The sequence below is a fragment of the Chaetomium fimeti genome (genome assembly GCF_033439085.1).
Source record: "Chaetomium fimeti strain CBS 168.71 chromosome Unknown B0H64scaffold_6, whole genome shotgun sequence".
NCBI classification, from domain to species: Eukaryota; Fungi; Ascomycota; class Sordariomycetes; order Sordariales; family Chaetomiaceae; genus Chaetomium; species Chaetomium fimeti.
The window spans coordinates 1,516,988-1,537,810 of NW_026944334.1; the positions used below are offsets into that span (position 1 = coordinate 1,516,988).

General features: G+C 57.0%; 9 protein-coding genes across 9 annotated transcripts; 5 read left to right on the forward strand and 4 right to left on the reverse strand.

Moving 5' to 3' along the window:
- The first annotated feature begins 734 nt into the window (after positions 1–734).
- Positions 735–2,147, forward strand: B0H64DRAFT_210423 (uncharacterized protein). Its single transcript, XM_062799413.1, has 3 exons — positions 735–1,120; positions 1,192–1,420; positions 1,473–2,147. Exons 1-3 carry the CDS (start codon positions 846–848, stop codon positions 2,019–2,021), a joined length of 1,053 nt encoding a protein of 350 aa, XP_062656841.1. The 5' UTR covers positions 735–845; the 3' UTR covers positions 2,022–2,147.
- Positions 2,148–2,731: 584 nt separating this feature from the next.
- Positions 2,732–3,446, forward strand: B0H64DRAFT_363843 (uncharacterized protein). The gene is made up of 2 exons (XM_062801815.1): positions 2,732–3,107; positions 3,224–3,446. Exons 1-2 carry the CDS (start codon positions 3,000–3,002, stop codon positions 3,392–3,394), a joined length of 279 nt encoding a protein of 92 aa, XP_062656842.1. The 5' UTR covers positions 2,732–2,999; the 3' UTR covers positions 3,395–3,446.
- A 286-nt stretch (positions 3,447–3,732) lies between these two features.
- B0H64DRAFT_326779 (PRMT5 arginine-N-methyltransferase-domain-containing protein) lies at positions 3,733–6,267 on the reverse strand (the record flags this gene model as incomplete). The annotated part of the gene is made up of 4 exons (XM_062800756.1): positions 3,733–3,912; positions 3,978–5,416; positions 5,467–6,064; positions 6,133–6,267. 4 exons carry the CDS (start codon positions 6,265–6,267, stop codon positions 3,733–3,735), a joined length of 2,352 nt encoding a protein of 783 aa, XP_062656843.1.
- Positions 6,268–6,814: 547 nt separating this feature from the next.
- B0H64DRAFT_210559 (P-loop containing nucleoside triphosphate hydrolase protein) lies at positions 6,815–9,457 on the forward strand. The gene has a single exon (XM_062799415.1). The coding sequence runs from the start codon at positions 6,924–6,926 to the stop codon at positions 9,285–9,287; it is 2,364 nt and encodes a 787-aa protein (XP_062656844.1). The 5' UTR covers positions 6,815–6,923; the 3' UTR covers positions 9,288–9,457.
- B0H64DRAFT_210556 (uncharacterized protein) lies at positions 9,458–10,374 on the reverse strand. Its single transcript, XM_062799414.1, has one exon. The coding sequence runs from the start codon at positions 10,249–10,251 to the stop codon at positions 9,628–9,630; it is 624 nt and encodes a 207-aa protein (XP_062656845.1). The 5' UTR covers positions 10,252–10,374; the 3' UTR covers positions 9,458–9,627.
- Positions 10,375–11,917: 1,543 nt separating this feature from the next.
- On the forward strand, positions 11,918–12,727 carry B0H64DRAFT_210610 (uncharacterized protein). Its single transcript, XM_062799416.1, has 2 exons — positions 11,918–12,230; positions 12,281–12,727. Exons 1-2 carry the CDS (start codon positions 12,126–12,128, stop codon positions 12,602–12,604), a joined length of 429 nt encoding a protein of 142 aa, XP_062656846.1. The 5' UTR covers positions 11,918–12,125; the 3' UTR covers positions 12,605–12,727.
- A 1,666-nt stretch (positions 12,728–14,393) lies between these two features.
- Positions 14,394–15,194, reverse strand: B0H64DRAFT_210614 (uncharacterized protein). The gene has a single exon (XM_062799417.1). It carries the CDS (start codon positions 15,052–15,054, stop codon positions 14,590–14,592), a length of 465 nt encoding a protein of 154 aa, XP_062656847.1. The 5' UTR covers positions 15,055–15,194; the 3' UTR covers positions 14,394–14,589.
- A 488-nt stretch (positions 15,195–15,682) lies between these two features.
- On the reverse strand, positions 15,683–17,572 carry B0H64DRAFT_210616 (uncharacterized protein). The gene has a single exon (XM_062799418.1). It carries the CDS (start codon positions 17,207–17,209, stop codon positions 15,845–15,847), a length of 1,365 nt encoding a protein of 454 aa, XP_062656848.1. The 5' UTR covers positions 17,210–17,572; the 3' UTR covers positions 15,683–15,844.
- Positions 17,563–20,746, forward strand: B0H64DRAFT_404052 (uncharacterized protein). Its single transcript, XM_062804366.1, has 3 exons — positions 17,563–17,976; positions 18,032–18,447; positions 18,501–20,746. Exons 1-3 carry the CDS (start codon positions 17,858–17,860, stop codon positions 20,690–20,692), a joined length of 2,727 nt encoding a protein of 908 aa, XP_062656849.1. The 5' UTR covers positions 17,563–17,857; the 3' UTR covers positions 20,693–20,746.
- The last annotated feature ends 77 nt before the right edge of the window (positions 20,747–20,823 follow it).

Below are 20,823 nucleotides of genomic sequence, written 5' to 3' on the forward strand. Positions count from 1 at the left end.
GTGCGACTCGGTTCCATGTTGATGGGATACGTTCGCAAAGGGTGTTTCTCAGCTCGACCAGGCAGAAGCAGCAGGCAAGGGGCGAAGTTGAGCACTCCTGCATTGCTGCCGAGTGCTTTTTTGTGCTCAAATCCGCTGCGCAGCTTGAGCCCGCTCCACACACATCCAACATCCATCCCAGCCGTAGGACTGGACCGTCCGGTGACATGCCGCGCCGCCAACGGCACCGTCCCGGCGAGTCGGGCGGTGATGGTCTCCGTCGTCACTTGAAACCGCCCTAATGGCAGTTGGCGTCTGGATCAAATCAAGCTGAGTGCGCAACGCGGTCGCAGCAACCTCAGCCCGACCCCAACCCCCGTTATTGGTGCGATTGCCGCTTTGGGACCAATTCAGTTCAAGCGGCTGCGGGCGGTGAATGACAGGGCCACGAAGTTGCCGAAATGGCGGCGGACTGTCTCAGCAAACATGTCTTAGCTTTTTGGAGGGGGAACGCTTCTCCCCGGGGGAAGTGGCTGTCGCTTGTTCCTGCAGAAGACCAGGACAAGTTTCGAGAACAGCGCCGCGCCGCCTCCGGACCCCAACCTGAAGGAGTGGCTGGTCCTCGCCTGCATCAAGCACAGTAAGAGTGAGGCGCGTATTGTTGAGTCTGGAAACCCCCGGAAACTGCACAGCTTCTCGAGCCTACGGAGATTGCGCCGTTGGTTCGAACTTCAATCTTTCCGGTTTTCTTTCACCGTTCCATTCCATTATCCTCAGCCGCGTCCAACAATTCTCTCGAGGCCAACAGCTGCTGGATAGTGGTGGTTTAGCGACGACGATTGCCCGATGCACACGACGACTCAACCATGACGGTCGTCGGCGCCTTGACAACGACATTTCGGGCCCCGTCAAGTTGCACAACTACCACTCCACAACTGTATCAAGTTTGGTCTGAAAGCGAATCGCATTATGTCGAGGGGCCCCTTTTCACCTCGGACTCTGGTTGCTTCCCCAGTGGCTACGATCCTGCGCCAACGAATTACTACTCGCCCGGCTGGTGTCCGTACGGATACACAACTGGCTGCTCAAGCCTTGCATCCGCCGGCACCGTGACGGAGACGGCCGTCATATGCTGTCCGACGTGGGTCAAGCCGCTCGCGAATCTGTCTGCGTAACATGTGAATAGTGAGCTAAAGTTTGGGTGCCTTGCAGTAACTTCGACTACACTTGCCAAGCTTCCACCTCGTCCGGTCAATCTTTGATAGAATGCACGACAGCATGGTCGGCCGCCCAGGCCGTCCTCGGGGTAACGGTCGTGGCAGACGGCGAGGTCGGCACCACAACGGTGGTTACGGAACCATCGAATACCATCACGGCCCACGGCATCCAAGTCCGCTTCAAATCAACCGATCCCACGCCGGTGCCGAAAATCGATGACCCTGTGAGTGCGCTGCAACCGAGAGGGAGATTGTTCATCTAACTCACCTCAAAAGGGCTTCTTGGTCATAAGCCGCACACCTCCATTAACCATCTCGAGTCACCTCGCTGCGCCGACTCAATTTTCCTCGTCCTCAGACGGCGTCAGCACCCCCGCAGCGATTGGCATTGGCGTCGGTTCCGCTATAGCAGCCCTCCTCATCGCGGGCGCGATAGGACTCTTTTTCTTTCTGCGCTGGCGGAGGAAAAGTAGGTCGAGGAAACGATCCTCTATACCGCCTCCAGTCCCACCAAAGGAACTATCGGCGTCACCGCTCCCTTATCGCGCAGTGCCACCGCCCTTTGAGCTCTCGAACGAGGCGGCCTCGCCGCGGCGACCGTCGACGTCTATTTCGAAACGACACCTGTCCATGTCCCCCGCCTTCGAGACGACACCGACTATGGGAGTGTCTCGAGATAGTGTGGTACCGGCAGGCTGTCAAGTGGTCGAGCTGGAGGCGCCCAGTGAAGCGTCCTTGCGGGACAGAGCGTCCCCCGAGTCAGAGAGCAGCGGGTGGACTGACAGGCAGGCTCGGGGCGCGACTATGCCGATGCCTTGGATTTAATATATGGTTGAAGAGGGGTCGATCTTGATTGAAACCTGCCTGGTTTGCCGGCACACGGTGGCGGGTTTCACTTTTTTCACGATCTTCGGGCCGGGCAGGTATGATTGTCCGCGCGCGGCCAGGCGTGGCCGGGGGTGACGGCAACAAATCGCCATTGACGAACCTGATCCTTTATTTTATGAGTCTGGTTGGCGTCGATGGCGAGCCTGGACTCTGGTTTCATACGATACCCCCCCTACCTGCACATACGCTCACATATTTATTTGTTTATTTATACCACCAGACACAGCCAACCCACGAGGAGGAGGACAGCAGGGATGGATTTGCCTTCGGCACTGGTCTAGATACCCTTCGCAGGATACGTTTCTTGGATCTTTATGGTTTGTACTTTTGGCTTGGATAGACGGATGTGGGAGGAGTGTTTGACTTTTATACCTTATTGTCGGTCGGGATTTATATTTCATGTAATGACGCTCGCTACATTATTTACTGTACAATACGCAGAGTCCTGCATTTCAATAATTACAAAAAAATAAAAGTCAACTCACAACAGTCGAAAGCATAGTGAATAAAATGGTTCCCGTTTTCTGGTTCGAGTTCTCCGGTGCTGGCTGTGAAAGAGGCCCCACAGCTGTCATCACTTGCCGCCAGCTGTGAGGCTCAACCAGCTTGCCTGCCCGCTGTTGCATCTGCCAAGCCAAAAATTCCCAGCCCATCAACTGCCAGCTCCATCCACCACAACTCCGCGCGCCGCGTCTCGTTCACCTCTCCGATAGACCCAAGACAACGACCACGCCATCGAGACCAAGGACCGCCTCGCCATATAATTTGCGCGGTCATCACGAGAGATTCCCAATCTCTCATCCTCAGGCGGCAGATCAAACCCGGCCTCTAACTGACGACCAACCCGCCCCGCCGACAACCACCCCCACCCACCCATACATCTTCGGTCCGCCATAAAAGAACCACCTGCGCAACATGAGTTTCGTCCCCGTCAACCCGCGGCCCTTCCTGCAGGACCTGGTCAACAAGGACGTGGTGGTGCGTCTGAAGTGGGGCGAGACCGAGTACAAGGGGAGACTGGTGGTGCGTATATCCATCCATCCACACACAGGCAGCCTATCCCGGCACTTTCTGCCTTGATGTGTGGAAAGATAAAAGGATATAGAGGTTCTAGATACTAACGGGGGCAACGTCTTTAGAGCATCGACAGCTACATGAACATCCAGCTGAGCAACACGGAGGAGTTCATCGACCGCAAGTTCACGGGGGCGTTGGGGCAGGTGCTGATACGGTGCAACAACGTGCTGTACGTGACGGCGGCGACCGACAAGGGCGGGGAAGGTGATCGGGATACGAAGATGGAGGGCTGAAAGTGAGAAGTTAGTCTGGGGAGGGATATCGCGGCAACGTTGGAGGGAGGAGGAAGCTTTGGGGGGGGGGGGGGGGGGGGGGGGGGGTTTATCAGGGCCTCTTCGCGAGAGAATACGAGCGGGAGCCGATGACGTACATTTCCGATGGATGACATGGTGTCAAAGGAACACTCAAGAAGGCCATGGGAGGAGAGAAAGAGATGTGTGTGCAAAGCAGCAATGTTGCGGCATGGGCTACTTTTCCCACGCCGCAGTCCAAAGAGGTTGGCGTCCCTTCGAGCCATCAAGCATCCAGGGGCGCTAACAACCCTCACTAGGCCGACCTGAAATTTGAGCCTCTACATCAAACAGGCAACCTTGCGGCTGCTATGCAGATCCGACGTCCCAACCTTGATCCGCGTGTTCGGGCCCACCCAAGCATATACCTCCACCAACCACTCGTACCACACCTTGGTGTCGTCCGTCTGCCGCCACATGCTGACCTCGAGTTCGGTATCTTGCGGGAAGTAGAGCGGTTTCTATCATGACATGACACGTTAGCATACAAACGCCGCCCTGACACTTCGGGGAAACGAGCACGTACCTTGAGCGGAAAGAAAATAGGGAACCATGAGATCATGTCCCTGCTCTTGCGATCGATCTGATCCGGCAGGATGCTGATCTCGACGGGCTCCTTGCCCGCGCCCGTCTGGGACGCGTACAGCACCGACTCGAAATAGCCGGCCATGCCGTGGATGACGCCGCGCGTGGGGCACACAAACGTCAGGTGGCAGTGCCGCGCGTTGTGCTCGTTGGTCCCGCTCGTGCCGGACATGCTGCCGAGGCCGCCCGTGACGTACTTGGCGGCCTTGCCGTGCACCGCCGCGAACTCGTCGGCGCGGAGGACGTCGATGGGGTGCACGAATTCCCAGGCCTGCTGGAACCGCGGGTGGTCGGGGACCTTCTGCGCGACGAAATCGAGGGCGAAGAGGCGGACGACCCAGGGCGTTTCGAAAGCGTTGGGATCGCCGACAACGCGCGAGCTGATATCGGCAAAGAGCCGGGGCGTGGAGATAGGGCTGAGGTGGGCGGTGTAGGAGTGCGGGATCGAGATGCCGTGGGGGCGTGCGAGATGGTTCTGAATGCCGTCGAGGCACTCGGGCGACAACTCGTTGTCGCCAAACGAGCCGAGAAGCTCCGTCACAAGGATGTCGACCTTCCCGATCACGTCCTCTCTGCCCTTGAGGCGCGGGCCCTCCCAGCCGCGCATGTCCGTTTTGACGAGGGTCACCTTGTTGTCCCATTCCACCTTGTTCTTCCTCAGGAGGTAAACATAGGCGTCCTGGTTCTTCTCGAGCGCCCAGATCTGGATGGGCGTGCCAGTGCTCTTGGCAGCACGCAACGCACGCGACACCAAAGGCCCACGCCCAGCGCCAGCGACGGTAACCACGAGCTCGGGATTGGAAGGATTTTCCGGGGTTGCCGTTGATGTTGGCTTCTTTAGCTCCCTCCACTCGATCATGGCCTCAGTTATGGCCTTCTCGTACTGGTCGTACTTGACCGGGTCGCCCTCAAACACCTCGTAGGTTGCCGACTCGAGGTTGTCAGCTAATGGCTGCAGAGGCGGCTGCAGCCAATCCTGGAAGCTTGTGAGGGCTGGTGTCTCCATTGCTGAGAAGGGAGGCTGCTGGCGCTCAAGGTACCTCATGTACCCTACGTGCGGGTTCATGGCCGGTGTGCGTGGCACCCGGTTCCCCTTAAGAGCCTGGTTGGCTTCGGCGAGCGATGGGAATTCGGCGGCGGCCTGGTCCATGGGGCTTGCGATCTCCTCTGGGCGGGGCCCAACATCGATAAGCATCAGCCATGGGATGCTTCTCAAGCGCATGTAGCGGTTGATTAATTCCTGGTGGTGTCTGCTGAGGGACGGATGCCCAGCACGATTAAGCTGGAAGATGTCTTGGCTGATAGTCAAGTAATGCAGCGGCTCGGCAAACCACCGCTCCTGGAGAGTCTTTTCGGGTACTCGTCGGGGGATTCGGATGGCTGCAGACAGGTCAGTATGCTGGTACTTGACCGGGGCTGGCGAAGCTTACCAACAAACAACCGCATCGAGTAGCTGCACACAGTTCTAACGGTGTTCCAGGAGTCCCAGGCACTGAACAGGTCGACCTCCTTCTTGCCCTCTCCTTTCGGACCACTTCCCGGGTTGAAGATAGACGAAAGCGTCTCCACCTTCTCCTCTAGACCAGGCTCCCGGTACATGGGCATGTGGATGATGATGTTGGCCCGGTTTGCCACATGCATTGCCTCCCGGATTGCCCGAGCATACTGGGCGATGCCACGGCCACTGTCATCCTGTCTTGGGCCAGGGACAACGATCGTCCTGGCGCCGCAGAAGTTGGCATACGCGGCCTCGAGGTTCAGCACCTGGCGCGAGATGCTCGAGATGTGCGGGTCAGGGGAGCACAGGTCGATCCAAGGACTACAGTACAGGGCAAGGGAGCTGAGGTAGTTGCTGGGGTACAAGGCGGTGTCCTTGTCAGTCAGAGTCGGCACAACCGGTCCCGGCAGAGACGGGTTGGGTTGCTGGCTTCCTGTCCACTGCTCTCGCTCCTTGAGGTACCCCCTATGCAGATCCACAACCCGGTCATAGAAATGTTGGTTGGTGATGGGTGCGGTAACGAAGCGGAACTGTATTGGGTCAGTGTCGGCCTTGCGCCATGCATCTGCTTGTAACTGAATGCTGCACTTGGACTTACTCCACTGTTTAGGACCTGCGTGTATTGGTCGTCCGTGAGCGCCTCCTTCCGAGTCGAGTCATGCTGCCCAATATAAAACACGGGCCGGCTCTCGAAGCTGTCCGACTCGGGATCGAGGCTCGAGTTTGAGGACATGGTGACGACTGGATCCCGCAAGTAAAATAGTAGTAAAATACTATCGGCCGAGAAAAATAATGTTACTCCAAGAGGGAAGGACCCTTTGCCTGGCGGGGCACACAAGCGGGGGTCCAGGGGGGGGTATCGAAAAACTAAAACGGGAGAGTTCAACTCGAGAATATACCCATGGTGGATATAGAAAAGAAAGAAACCTGTCTCGTGAGAAAACACCCGTCGAATCTGGATAGGGTCCTGCTCTTGGTACGGTGTAGTGCAGAGTATTGCTAACTCTAGGCCCCGATTTCACAATTTCCTCCTCACCCAACCCGCTCACTGTTGATTTCAATTCTTAGGGGTCCTGCTGTGGCTCTAATTGTGGAGTGCGGGGTCTTGCTGCCCTCGTCTAACCGACATCGCGAGGCAGACTGTCGCGTAAGATATGTAATTACCAGATACGCGCTGCCAGCTGCCCAACCGTCATCTCGCCCGTCTAAGTGCTTATCGCTAGACACCCCACCTAAAAGTTTGGCCCAATCTAGCAGCTGCCGCCTCTCCAAAACAGAAAAAAGCTGCAGCCTCGCGACCGCAAAGGGAAGCAGCAATCATCAACCGCGTCACTCACTCGCTCTTGCTCATCACAACCTAGCACTCCCTGCGGAATACCCACCACAACGATGATTGATTCGGCCAAGAATCTCAAACGGTCAAGTGTCGAGAGAGAGGGAACTCAAGACCACAAGCGGGTGAAGACGGACGGCGACGCGAAGATGGAAGCGAAATGGAACCCCTACCTGGCGCATTACAAGGAAGACCGCGACAATGAGGGCTTTAGGTCACCTCTCGATGACTTCGAGCGCCACAAGACGACGGCGCTGCAGGCGGCAAATGCCGAGTCCGAAGACAACAACCCATGGACTGGCAACCCTCATTCGCAACAGTACTTCAATATCCTCAAGACCCGCCGCGACTTGCCCGTGCAGAAGCAGCGTCAAGAGTTCCTCGACATGTACCATAAGACCCAAATTCTTGTCTTCGTCGGTGAAACCGGTTCCGGTAAAACGACCCAGATCCCGCAGTACGTCCTCTACGACGAGCTGCCACACCAGACCGGCAAGCTCATCGCCTGCACGCAGCCGAGGAGAGTGGCGGCCATGTCGGTCGCCCAACGTGTCGCCAACGAGCTCGACGTGGATCTTGGCGAGGAGGTTGGCTACAGCATCCGTTTCGAGAACAGAACGGGGCCCAAGACGCTATTAAAATACATGACAGACGGTCAGCTACTGCGCGAGGCGATGCACGACCACGACATGTCGAGGTACGGTTGTATCATTCTCGACGAAGCCCACGAGCGTACCCTCGCCACTGATATTCTCATGGCGCTGCTCAAGCAGATCGCGGAGCGGAGGAAAGACCTGAAGATCATCGTCATGTCGGCTACCCTCGATGCCCAAAAGTTCCAGACCTACTTCTTCAACGCGCCGTTGCTCGCTGTACCGGGCCGGACGCACCCTGTCGAGATTTTCTATACCCCTGAGCCGGAGCGGGATTATGTCGAGGCTGCTGTCAGGACGGTGTTGCAGATTCATGCGGGCGAACCCGAGGGCGACATTTTGTTGTTCCTGACAGGAGAAGAGGAGATCGAGGACGCCTGTCGCCGCATCGGCCTCGAGGTCGACGACATGATCCGGGAGTCGGACGCAGGGCCCATGGCAGTCTACCCCCTCTATGGTACCCTACCGCCGCACCAGCAACAGCGCATCTTCGACAAAGCCCCGGCAGCTACCCGGAAGGGTGGTCGGCCAGGCCGGAAATGTATCGTATCGACCAATATTGCTGAGACCAGTTTGACAATCGACGGCATCGTCTACGTCGTGGACCCCGGGTTCAGCAAGCAAAAGATCTACAACCCTCGCACAAGGGTGGAGTCACTACTCGTCTCTCCCATCTCTAAGGCGTCCGCACAACAGCGTGCCGGTCGTGCCGGTCGTACACGGCCCGGTAAATGCTTCAGGCTATACACGGAAAACGCGTTCAAGAAGGAGCTCATCGAACAAACGTACCCCGAAATTCTACGGTCCAACCTAGCCAACACGGTTCTCGAGCTAAAGAAACTTGGTGTCGAAGACTTGGTGCACTTCGACCTCATGGATCCGCCAGCCCCCGAGACCATGATGCGCGCCCTCGAGGAGCTCAACTATCTCGCCTGCCTCGACGACGACGGCGAGCTGACCACCCTAGGCGGCATGGCATCCGAGTTCCCGCTCGATCCGGCCCTGGCCGTCATGCTGATCTCCTCTCCGGAGTTCTACTGCTCTAACGAGATTCTCTCCATCACTTCCCTCCTCTCCGTCCCGCAAATATGGGTACGCCCCAACAACGCGCGAAAGCGCGCCGACGAGATGAAGCAGCAGTTCGCCCACCCCGACGGTGACCACCTGACTCTTCTCAACGCCTACCACGCGTACAAGGGCGCCGAGCAGTCAGGCGAGGACGTCAAGAAGTGGTGCCACGAGCACTTCCTGTCCTTCCGGCATCTGTCGAGCGCGGACAACGTGCGCGCGCAGCTGAAGCGCATCATGGAAATACACGAGATCGAACTGATGAGCACGCCGTTTCAGGACAAAGATTACTACACCAACATCCGGCGGGCCCTGCTCGCGGGCTTCTTCATGCAGGTCGCCATGCGTGAGAGTTCGACGTCGAAGGTGTACAAGACGGTGAAGGACGACCAGCTTGTCATGATCCACCCGGGCACCGTCGTCACGAGCCCGTACGATTGGGTCGTGTACAACGAGTTCGTACTTACAACCAAGCAGTACGTGAGAACGGTGACGAATATTAGGGCCGAATGGCTTCTTGTGAGTTCTCCCCTCCCCCTATCCTCCAGTCGGTGTGGAAGTAATGATGCTAACTACGCTCAGGAAATCGCCCCTAACTACTACGACGTCGACAGTTTCGAAAAGGGCGAGATCAAATCGGCTCTCACTCGCATCACCGAGAAGATTCGCCGCCGTCAGGCCACGAGGGCCGGCCGTTGAAGATCTCCCGACTCGTGATTGATGTTATGTGCCGGGCGTATGGGGAGGGAAAGGGAAAATGGGATGACATTTTATATCATTTTCGCGGATTGCGTAGACGGAAGTGTGTACCACTAGACCTACTTAAACTTTGGCGTAAGATTGGGGAATAAACCTACACAATGTGAGAGTGGGCTATTGCTCCACACCACCAAAGGGAGATTTACTTACGCAGTATTGCGTTGAGTCCCCGTCTCCTGGCCCCTACATGAGACACAATCCACCAAGAGTGATTTATACCTGCAGCACATCTCACCCACATATATGATGCCCAAGTCGTGTGAGCGGATACCAAATCCGGTCATGCAATCGCGACTCCCAAGGAGCCCCTGACTGCCCAACTGGGCCGCAAGACATGGCTTGACTCGTTTTGAGTGGCCGCAACCTGCCGAGAAGGTCCATCGGGAAACGGTGAAACACGGACAGGGACAAGAGTTGTGTTAATCGGCGGGGTTCTTTGGTGATATCCTACTGAAGGCCGTTGGCTACCTCCGTAGCAGGCGCCCAACGGACATCCCACTGTTTTCCCCTCTCGTCTCCAAGAACTACTGGCGCGCGAATAGCAAGCAATATGGATGCCCCAGCCGGGGCGGATCGTTCCGGTCTCGATCCTTGACGCCCAGCGCATGTCATAGACACAATCTACAGCAGAGGGACGGGACCCTGATGAAACGGTACGACGCTGGCCGAATGCGTCTGCTACTGGGGCCGGAAGCGCGGGGGGAGAAACCCACGGTCCTGAAGTAGAAACTGTTAGCTCGACATGAGTCATAGAGTGCCCGTTAGCTGGAGCCTTGTAATCAATCGCCAGAACGCCATGCGTTGCAGTCTGGAGTATCCTGCATTCGGGTTGCACCGTGTCCCAAGCACATGCAGTGTGTTGTTGATGGAACCCCTCTAAAGTGGTCCCATCCAGCCCGTCCATCGACGAAGTTCATTTAGGTTTGGCGAGTAATATCCCGGAGAGGGGGGTAGTATCAGTGGCGTTCGTGATGCCGAACCGAGCTCGGTTACTAGTGATTGGCCCCTCCAAGACGACAGAGCGTTCATCATTGAGCTGGATGTTGCTGCGTCTGCGGGCGGCTTGCTTTTCTTCCGCCTAGAATGGCGTTTGGGGCTGCAGGAACACGACATGAGGGGGGTAGTCCCAGTGGGGGCGTCAAGCCGGTAGATGGAGCGTATGTATGCCACGAGGCCCACGACACGGCAGTTCCGTTGTGGTGTTGACGCGATGGTACTTTACCATTTGAGCAAGAATCTTGCAGGACGACCGGAGATACCACAACGAGTAATATGCATTTATTCTGTGTCCGCAAGGAGCAAGGATCAATAACGTGAGACGTCAAGACGGGATATCCATGGAGTCGTTGGATGTGAGTTCGGGGATTATTTATCCGGGGTCGACGAGCGGCCGATGAGGGGGTTACACGGCATCCGTAAGTGCTGTCTGGGGCTGCAAATGTCATTGCTGACAACTTTGTTTGTCGGCCGCGCTTTTGGATGGTAAAAGTTGATTTGGGTGTTGAGATGGTGGTGTCCGGGAGGTTGAGGCTGAGTGTCCGGGAGTGGTGGAAAGTGGAAATGATGTTTGCACAGAGGTACTGTGTGATATAATACCAATAAGCACTGTATGGGTCGTTCAAGGACCCTGAGGTGGGCTTCCGGTTTTTATCCACCAAAGGCACCGACTCCACTGTCACCTTGGGCTCCTTCCCTTCCATGCGACAACAACGGTCTCACCAGCCAGGCTGCCACCGCAATTTGAAGCCGCGCGAGCGGACCTACCTAGCTCGCTCATTCCACGGTAAGCCGTTCGTGTTTCGCACGGGCAGTGGAAGCCGGACTATTTCCTCCTCAACCTCGAATATTGGGTCGACTGAGCACAGCATGGTGTGGTCAACTGGTTTTGTGTGACCCTCGGCTCCGGGCCTAGCTGACGCGGGCCGTCTGAGGTGCAGCTCCTGCCGCGTTTATGTGTGCCTTCGATCCCTTCGACGGTGACCGATGCTACACAGCCTACGGGAACGGTTCCCGGCCGGTCTTTTCAGCGCCGCCCTGTCACTGCAGTTGTGTTGCAGTGGGTACATCGACATTGCAGGCCCGGAAACATGCCGGAAGCCCCTATTCGCCATTCATTATCAGATCAGACACCGTCAGCAACAACTCTAGGAAAGCACCTCACTTTGAGCCGCCGACCTCGAAAGGCGCGCGATTGGGCTGCGCATTCTTCCACCTTGGGTCGACCGAGCCGTGCCAGGGAACTTCCCAGATTGCGGCCGTGCATCCTCGAGAGCTTACCTTCGAGAAAAGAAATCTCCAAGATGGCTGTTGTCAAGCATCCCGGCTTCCGTACCCAGAAACTTCTAGGCCTTCGTCACCGTAGCAGTACATAGAAACCGGCGACAGTCTCGAACGGGCCATGCCACAACATGCCAGATCGAATTGCGGCATGTCGCAACCCCGGCCATACCCCCTGTCCTGCCGGTTTTGGGTATGCCAGCCGCCGCCACCACTCCGGAAGCTTGGCCGGGAGATCTGTGCAGTTCCATGCACCATAAACTCCCAGGGTCCCGGCCATCCCGTGTATAAAGCAACATCTCGCCATTCTCCTCCGTGCTATCGACTTCCCTTGCTTTGTACGGGCAAGCCCTTCGTCGCCAAATTGGATTACCAGACTCCAACAGCGTTTTCCTTCTCATCGCTTGACTGCCAGCGGACAGTCGACCCCTTTGTTTAGCTGCATTACTCGAGGTTTAAGATATTTGGTTACGGGAAGTTTGATACCTACAACCGCTCACCATGTCTGGCAGCGGCGGATTTTATAAGTACCGGTGCAAGTACTTCTATTCCCATAACTGCAACAACTGGGTCTATTGTAATGGTCACGCCTGCGCCATGTGCCTAGTAAGGAATCACAAAACTGCTATTTCTCGCCTTCACTAACCTGGCTACAGGCCGATGGCCGTGATGTGGCGGAATCCGAGGCGGCAAACCCACCACAGACCCATTCCTCGATGGCATGGCAACGTCCACAAAACCAGCGGTTCCAGAATCCCACCGCACCAACTGAGATTTGCGTTCCCCAAGTCATACATGGCACCCTCCGATACACCGTGATGGAGATCGTCCCCGCCGATGAGCCGAGCTCGGGCGCATATTGGGTCCTCCGGCAGAAAGCCATGGCACCGCAGGCACTCCCCTACAACTCCTTCACAACCAGCGACACGCCGCGGCCAGTATTGACGTCTGTGGGTGTTACCGGGCAGATGGCATTTTGATGAGGGGACAATTATCGGTAGCCTGGAGCTGCTGAGGTATCATACGTCCCCTCCCTTTCTACAAAGCAGGGCAAAACGGATGGTGTGCGACGATCTGAAACGCTGTGGGGGGTTTTCTTTGGTCTAGCAAGCCGGTTTTCTCTCCTTTCCTTTCATTCTCCCCTTTCTCCTCCCCGGAACCAGTCCGTCTCATTTTGGGAGGGGCGGAATAGATGGAAAAAGGCTGGGACACGCAAGATTGATACCATGCTTGACAGGTTGGGTAATGGTGCCATCTTCGGTGGGGTGTTAATCTGCAGGTTGGATGGACATGGGGAGTCTTGGTTACATGGGTGGGTCGGCTCGGCGTTGCTCCCTGCCATTTCGCGGCGCAGCATCCTCACGAGGGTTTATCTTTGGTTTATTGGGTGCGGCCACAATCGAATCAAAACATCAGACTGTACCACAGGACACAGTATGTCCTACTATGTAGAATGAGCGAATCACTTCAAAGTCAGGCACGAACCAATAGGATACAGCAACCTTGAGATTGCGGGACTGCCCATCACGACACTGCCAACCCGGCTCTTACACAGTAGAGAGTTTCGAGAGCGTCAAGGTTAGAACAAACATCCCGCCATCGCCATTTCCAACCCACGGCTCGCCATGCAGGCCCCCCGCGGTTTTCTTATCCGCCCGTCGCATTGACCCTTCTCCGCCGCGCTCCTAGCGGATGTTCTACTGTGTCCATGCATGTCCGAAGTATGTACGAGACCAGGGGGTTGAGACTCCAGACCCGATATCGCGCTGGTCCCGAAGCAAGGAGAGCCTGGATAGAACCATGCTCTTGGCAACCCGGCGTGTTCGCCGTCGCAAATCAGCAACGTCAGCTTGGTCGCACAGCTTCGGCCTCCGGCTGTGATTTGTGGACGGCCCCGCTTTCAGGCCGGTCTAGACATGGTGACTCTTCCTCCAGGACATACATCATACGTTTAAATCCTGCTCCGCTTCCCCGTGGGAAACAATGAGGGGCTAAGGACGGGATCTAGATGAGCTGGCCACCACGGTATGAAACCCTGACTCCAGACCATACACCCATCTATCCTCTTAAAAGCAGCAAGCAGTTGGCGAAAGCAACCGTTGCCAACCGCGCAGGGACAAACAAGACGCGAGCATCACATGCCGTCTGCCAAGTCGCTTCCGGAGCAACCGGGCGTGCCTTATCGGACGGATCGAGCTGCAAGATGGGGCCCAGAGAAGGGCCGCATGGGTAGCCGTTGAATGTAACAAGCTGGTGGAGCTTAACTAACTGCTCAACCTCGCTCGACGGGACGACGAGCTGGAGCAACCGACTTCTGGCGACCACTGTCCCCAGTAAGCCAAGTTTCTTCTACAAGTAGATGTGTCGAGGGTGCTAACGCTGTTAGCGTGGTATAAAAGAATACGGTGTAAGAAACAGAGAAACGACAGGAAGGAAAACAGAACAGAAGAGAGGAAAAGAAAGAAACAGAGAAATGATGCCGATACGAGTGGGGTCAACGCTGTGACCCTGATTTCCGTACACAGTAGTGGCTCTTGGCACCTAACATCAAGGTGCATCGAAGGTGCCTCCATCTCCAGGAATGCAACATCCGTCAACGTGTGCCCACCACGGCACGAAACGCACTGCAGCCAGCAGCAAAGTCACACAATCAACCCGTCGCCTAAGTGCCCTCCTTGCATCATGCACCACTCCTTTCCAATATCAACACCACCGTCCCACAGTAAGCCAGGGCACAAGGTGACAAGCTCAGGGACATGGCCCCACACTTCGAAGGGTTCTCGAAGCAGCCTGGATTGAGAAACCTCATGGCCAGGGTTCGGCAGGGCCCGACCGCCCCCCGTCCGAAACCGTTGATCTGCGCTAGTGTTGGTGAGGGACTAGCGTAACGGTCGAGATCCACTCCGGTCACCACATCCTGGCAGAAGTACGGACGAACTCGATTCAAACAAACAGAACAAAAACATCAGTCACCAAAAGCGTGATCAACTAAACTACACTGTGTAAAGAAACAGCAATATCCATGACCAACCCCAAAATAACCAAGAAACCACCCCCCTAACCCCCTCACCCACACTCTCTTCGAAACAACGAAACAAGCAAACAAACACCCCCCAACCAACCCACAGACCCTCTCACCCCCCGCCCCGCCCATGACCCCCAACCACCCCACCGCATGCATGAACGGAAGGGAGCTCGGGAGCCAAACTCGCAATCGCCAGCTTCCACAGCCCCTTCTGGAACACCAATGCAACCCCCAGCCAAGACACGGAAGCTTCCTCCAAAACAAGCAAGCCGGCGGCCCAACACGGGGATTTCCCAAGTAGGAGATACAGGGGGAGAGGGAGGGGAGGAGTGGAAAGCAAACACGCAACAAAACGCAAAGTGGGGCCGACGCAAGGTGAAGGGATTGCGCGAAGAAACCGCTCATCGCACAGTACTAGTATTAGTAGTGTATGCCAAATCACATGGGATGATGGGGGAGGGGGTAAGGATGGTGCCAGGATGGTGTCAGGATGGATGGACGGAGAGATGGATGGGCGGACCGTCCGTGGAGGATTGACGGCGGGCCACGTGGTTTCGGGAATGGTTCGTCCTCGTCGTCGCGTCGTGGTGGGGCGGGTATCATGCACTGTGCATGTTTGTTGTCGTCTCTTTAAAACAGCGACGTGGTGGTGGTCGAGGGAGTTACCCCAGCTAGCTGCTAGGTCTAGAGCGCGCTCGGTTCAGTGGCAAACGGAGTGCGGAAGGGACGGTCACTGCGTGAGGGGAATAACGACTGCTTCATTTTCTTGATCATGGCATGGACTAGATGGGCGCACCGCAATAACTGAATTCTGCAACGACTCGACTCACCCACCTGACTCTGACTCCCGGCCCAAGGCCGCATCTTCATCTTCCCTATTGACAAGTTAGCACCGGACCATCGCCAAAACAAACCACGGGGGCACTTATCCTCAAAAAGAGGGGCTGCCTTCCCGCCATTTCTGGAGAGAGGACAGCCAGGACCGCCCCCAGTGGGCCCGTCCTTTTCCAACTAGTCGACTGCAAAACAGCAAAGCCCTCGCCGAAGAACCCCAGGATCCGGACAGCCGGAGGAGGCGGGCTCCAGACACCAGACAAGCACAAAGCTTTGACTCCAACTCGAGATGGGTCCCGGTGCCTGGTCCGCCCCAACCAACCGCCCTTCCTCCGGGGCACCCAGTTCGAAGCATTGGTTCTCAGACAGCCAACCGAACACTCCCCCAACCCCACCGATCCCTCACAAAAATGCCACCATCCTCCGCAACGTCAAACCCGTAGTCGAAGGCCGGCCGTCGTCGATGCAGATCTCGCCAAAAGTCGGCAGCCAGAGTCGCAAATCCCAGCAGTCGGCAGCCCCAGCCCAGCCAAGGTCTCTCCGTGTGTATCGCACTGCCAACATGGACTAGTTTTTGTTTCCTCTTCCAACGCCACCCCTGTCCGAAGACGGGGCGGAACGAAGGAAGGGCGGGTGCCGCACGGACAAAAGACATCCTCAAAAAAACCGTGCTGTCATCTCCTAACCAGAGACCGTAAACAGGGCCTAGGAAGGGGGGGAAGGTGCCGTGTCGGAGACATGGCGGGGTTTTTGGCGTCTCGCCGGACGTAGGACGGAGCCTACGAGGACGAGTTAATGCGCCTGGTCGGACCTCATGGTGTTGTTTTAAGACACATGACGCGTCGGGCGTGTTGTGTTGGCCCGGCGCGGTCCGTGGGGGTCGGCGGAGTCGTGAGGAGGGGATACGCATGCAGAAGGGGGGTTGGAAGTCGAGGGTACCGAGAGCGTGGCAGCACGGCGGGTGGGGGGGTATCATCCGTTGACATTTCCGTAGGCAGCCTGACAGCCCTCGCTCACCCGGAGGTGATTCCTGCGAGGTGAGCTGCAGGCGGGGTATGAAATGTGCTGGATGACCGTGTGGAGCCGAGGCTGCGCTCTCCCTCTCATTCCGAAGGCTGCTCCGAACGGAGACAACCACAAAGAGCATGCAAGCAGACGGGGCTGCCTGAGTGTATCCGCCGGTCTCAGTCGTCTTGCCAACACCGCCACAGACAATCCATCGTGACCAGAGTACCAGTTCCAGTGTCTCATCCCGACGAGCGGCCCCGGGCCAGGGGCGCTTACCGTGTGGACTCATGGGAGGAGACGGTCGCCCACCCGGGAAGGGGTGACTGGAGTTCGGACCCCGCCGGTCCGCCCATGTCGCCGCCGGGGTCGAGGCTGCACCGCTTTTCAGCGGCCAGCAGCGACCCGACCCGTTGAGCAACGCGGGAATAGAAGGAGGGGTCCGAGTGACTATGAGAAGCGCAAGACTTTGCTCAACCAAATGTATACTTAGGGTTAAGTTCCGAAACCAATTCACCCTCACTGGGCTGGCTTGCCCTGGGGACAAGAGGTTGACCACAGTAGATCCGAGCGCGGCAAGCTTGAGGGCACCCGATACGGGATCGAAGCTGCGACGTACTGTGGGGGTCCAGATCCCAATGAGGCGGTCGAGACGACATTCCTTTCGGAAAATTGGAATCGGAGAACTGTGGGGAAGGCGTGGTGCGTGAGAGTTGCTCATGGCGAAAGACGTTGGCTGGGAGGGCGAGTCGGTGCTGGGATTGCTGTCGGTGGTTGTGTATCTCGATGTGAATTGACGAAATCTGCATCTCGAGCGGGTTTCCTGGGTTTGGCGTGCATTGAATTGGGGCGGTTCCTGTTGGACATTGTGAGGGCAGTTTTAACAGTTTGGGTTGAAGGTTGAGGAAGTTGAAGGTCGGGAGACGCGTTCGACTGAGAAGACGCGTTTAGTGTGTACGGAAGAGGTCACGAGTGGACTTGCAGCAGGGGGGTTCCACCTGTCCAGCTGTGTGGTGCAGCTCCAACCTGCCTGATGCCTGACAAATCCAGCCCCATAATTTACCACTTCCGGAGTCTTCAGTCTTCTGTCACTTCCATAATTCAGACTTCCTGACATCACTACGTAAGGTAGGTAGTTACCCAGAGGCTCAAATTCAAAAAATAATTAGGTAGTCACATGGGAGCCGCATCATCATCCGTGCCATCCAAGGCTTCCGGTTTTTGCCACATCTGAGGCCCCGTGGGAAGGCACGGCCATCCATACCTGGGTATACGAAGTACCTCGCCCCCAAAAAGTTGCCCACTTTCATTTCATTCTGTGCATATTCACGACTATTCATCAACATAGGTAACTTGAAACAACAACATTATGGACGCCAACCTTAAACCCGTCGTCAAATCCATTCTCGAGGCCGGCACCAAGGCCTACAACCCCAAGCAGCCCAAGAACACCAAGGCCATCAAGGAACTTGACGAGCTGATCGATAGGCAAGCCGAGCGTAATGTTTGATGCACCCGCATGAAATGTCTAACTAGTTTATAGGACCAGGACCCCCACCGCCATAGCCGCCCTCAACAGCCTACTAAAGCCAGGCGTGGTCCCAGAATGGTTGCACCGCCCGCTCAAGCAAAAGTTAACGCGAGTTCCGGCCGAGCATTCAGACGGCGTTCGGGCTACACTGGAGTTCGTCGCCTCGGTCCATCCCTCGAGCACGGTAAACGTGTCCGAGGCTGCAGTCCCGCAGGCGAAGGGAGCCAACATCACCCACGAGACGCTCAAACTTGCCTCCTGGGCCATCTCTAACCCACCACAATCCATAACCCCCGAGGCGTGGTACTCGGCCATCGCGCCCCAGTTGTTTGTGTTGCTTGATGGAGGCGAAGGGCCGGACTTGGTCAGGGCTGCCGCCTACATTATCGGTTTTGGTATTTTGGGGAGAGGACCTTCGGGGGGCCCAGGTACGGACGCCTCCCCCGTTCTCATCTACCATCCAGGCTAACAAGTTGCTTAGGGACCGCCGGCCACAAATTTATTGCAGAGCCCATGCTAGACTACCTTAGGCCGCCTTCTCGACTCTGCCACGAGGCCGATATCGACGCTGGTGAAGTCGTCGACCTGAGCAAAGACAGGACTGTTGTCTCGTACGACAACCTAGCTACGGCGCTTCACCGGTTGCATGCCGTGTTGTCCGGGCATCCCAACCCAAGCCTTTGCCGGCGGCTCCTCTTTCATATGGCCCTCCCACTCTGGGCTCTTGCATCCTGGCCCACGCCGTCGCCGCCCGTTGCAGCCAAGGTGTGCACACCCGCGCTAGACTTGCTAAAGATTCGGACCAAGTTGATTGGAGACCCCGGCGTCGTCTTGTTGTTAGCTCGGAACCTTGACTACAATGGTGGTCACGACAAGAGGAACCCGGAATGGATATTCAAATCCACAGGAGATGGTTTGATTCAGATCGTAGCCACCAAACATCAACCTCTAGGGAACACCGGCCCGCCAACACCGCGGCTCACACTAGAGGGTATGGACGACAAAGTATCCAAGCTTTTGGACATTATCTCATCGACTCTTACCGACGAAAAGATCTCTTTGGGCTTCCTAGAACTGTTCAAGAGATGGAGCGAGTCCGCACGGCGTTCAAACGTCGACGGTATCGCCGTCAAGCAGGAAGAGGAGGAGGAGGATCCATGGGCTCGATTTGGCGAGACCAAGGTGCTCCAAGGTATGATGCAGAGGTTCCCCGAGAAGCTTGCTACACAGCCGAAGCACGTCCTTGTTCTCGTCAGCCAGATACTAGGTTCCCCGGGAGATAGCCCAGACGGCGACGACAAGGTAACCGGCGTGGCGCTCAGCCTCCTCAGCACCGTCATCACCGCCTCTGGGTTTCAAAAATCTCAAGTCGATGCGGAGGTTCTTACCGTAATCGAGTCGTCCCTCGATAGGCTCTCCAAAGCCAGCACCGACCTCTCTAAAACCGCCTCCAACCTTGGCCTACTCCTCCGCTACCGCGACGAACTCGACCCAGCCGGCCCCACCACCACGGCACCTACCGACCGGCAAGTCGAGGACCGCAAAACCTACAAGCTCGCCATCTCGTACATCGTCGACCCCGAGTCCCCACCCCCGGTGCGCTCCGAAGGCCTAAACCTCCTCTCCACCCTAATCACCGCCCACTCCTCCATCCTCGACATCCCCGGCATCTTAGTCCTCCTCTCCTCCCTCATCGCCGACACCGACGAGTACATCTACCTGCGCGTCATCAAGCTATACACCCAACTCTGCGACGCCCACCCCAAATCCGTCGTCCACGAGATCACCGAGGGCTTCTTCGACACGAACGAGGCCCGCCCGCTCGACGCGCGCCTGCGCTTCGGCGAGGCCCTGCTGCAGGTCATCCAGCGCCTGGGCGAGACCTTTGCCGGCGCGCTCGCGCACGAGACGGGCGTCGCGCTGGTCGCCGCCGCCGGCCGCCGCGCGCGCAGGCCCAAGACGGAGGCGCGACAGCTCGCCGCGGCCAAGGCGCGCGAGAAGAGGAATCGGGAGGCGGCCGAGGCGTGGGATGGCGAGGTGCCGGATATGGGGGACGATGAGGAGGAGGAAGATATAACGGCGGAGGAGAAGCTCCGGGATGAGGTTCTTGGGCGGATCGTGGAAGGGTGGGATGGCAAGCAGGGCGCCGAGGATGTCAGGGTGCGCGCGTCGGCGCTGTCGATCCTCGGCGCGGCTGTGGAGGTCAATGTCGCTGGGCTGGGTCGCGACGTGGTGGCGGGCGCGGTGGATCTGTGTGTGTCGGTGCTGCAGATGGAGAAGGAGGTGGAGAAGGGGATCTTGAGGCGGGCTGCTGTCGTGTTTGTGCTGAGTTTTGTGAGGGCGTTGGACGAGGCGCGGGAGAAGGGGAGGGACCTGGGGTTTGGCTTCGGTAACCTGGCCCAGGAGGACGTCATGCGGACGTTGAGGTATGTGGCGGAGACTGATAATGATGGCTTGGTGGTGCAGCATGCGAAGGATGTGGTGGAGAGTTTGGAGAACTGGAGGCTGGTGAGGTTCTTGTCGACCGGGTCTGGTCAGGATCAGGCTCTTGGTGGTGGGCTCACCAAGCTGGCTGGGTTGGATATCAATCCCGGGAATGGTAACCCGGGGAGTGATGATCCGGGTGAGGGTAGCTCCCGACCTAAGAAGCCTCGTATTGAGGAGATCGAGTAGATAAATGGGCAAAAAAGGCCGAACTCCAAGTGCAGATGTCGACTATGGAATCTTGGATTTACTCCATTTACCTTTATTCCACCCCCGTTTTCTTCTTTTTCTTCTTCTTCTTCTTCTCCACTTGCTCAATT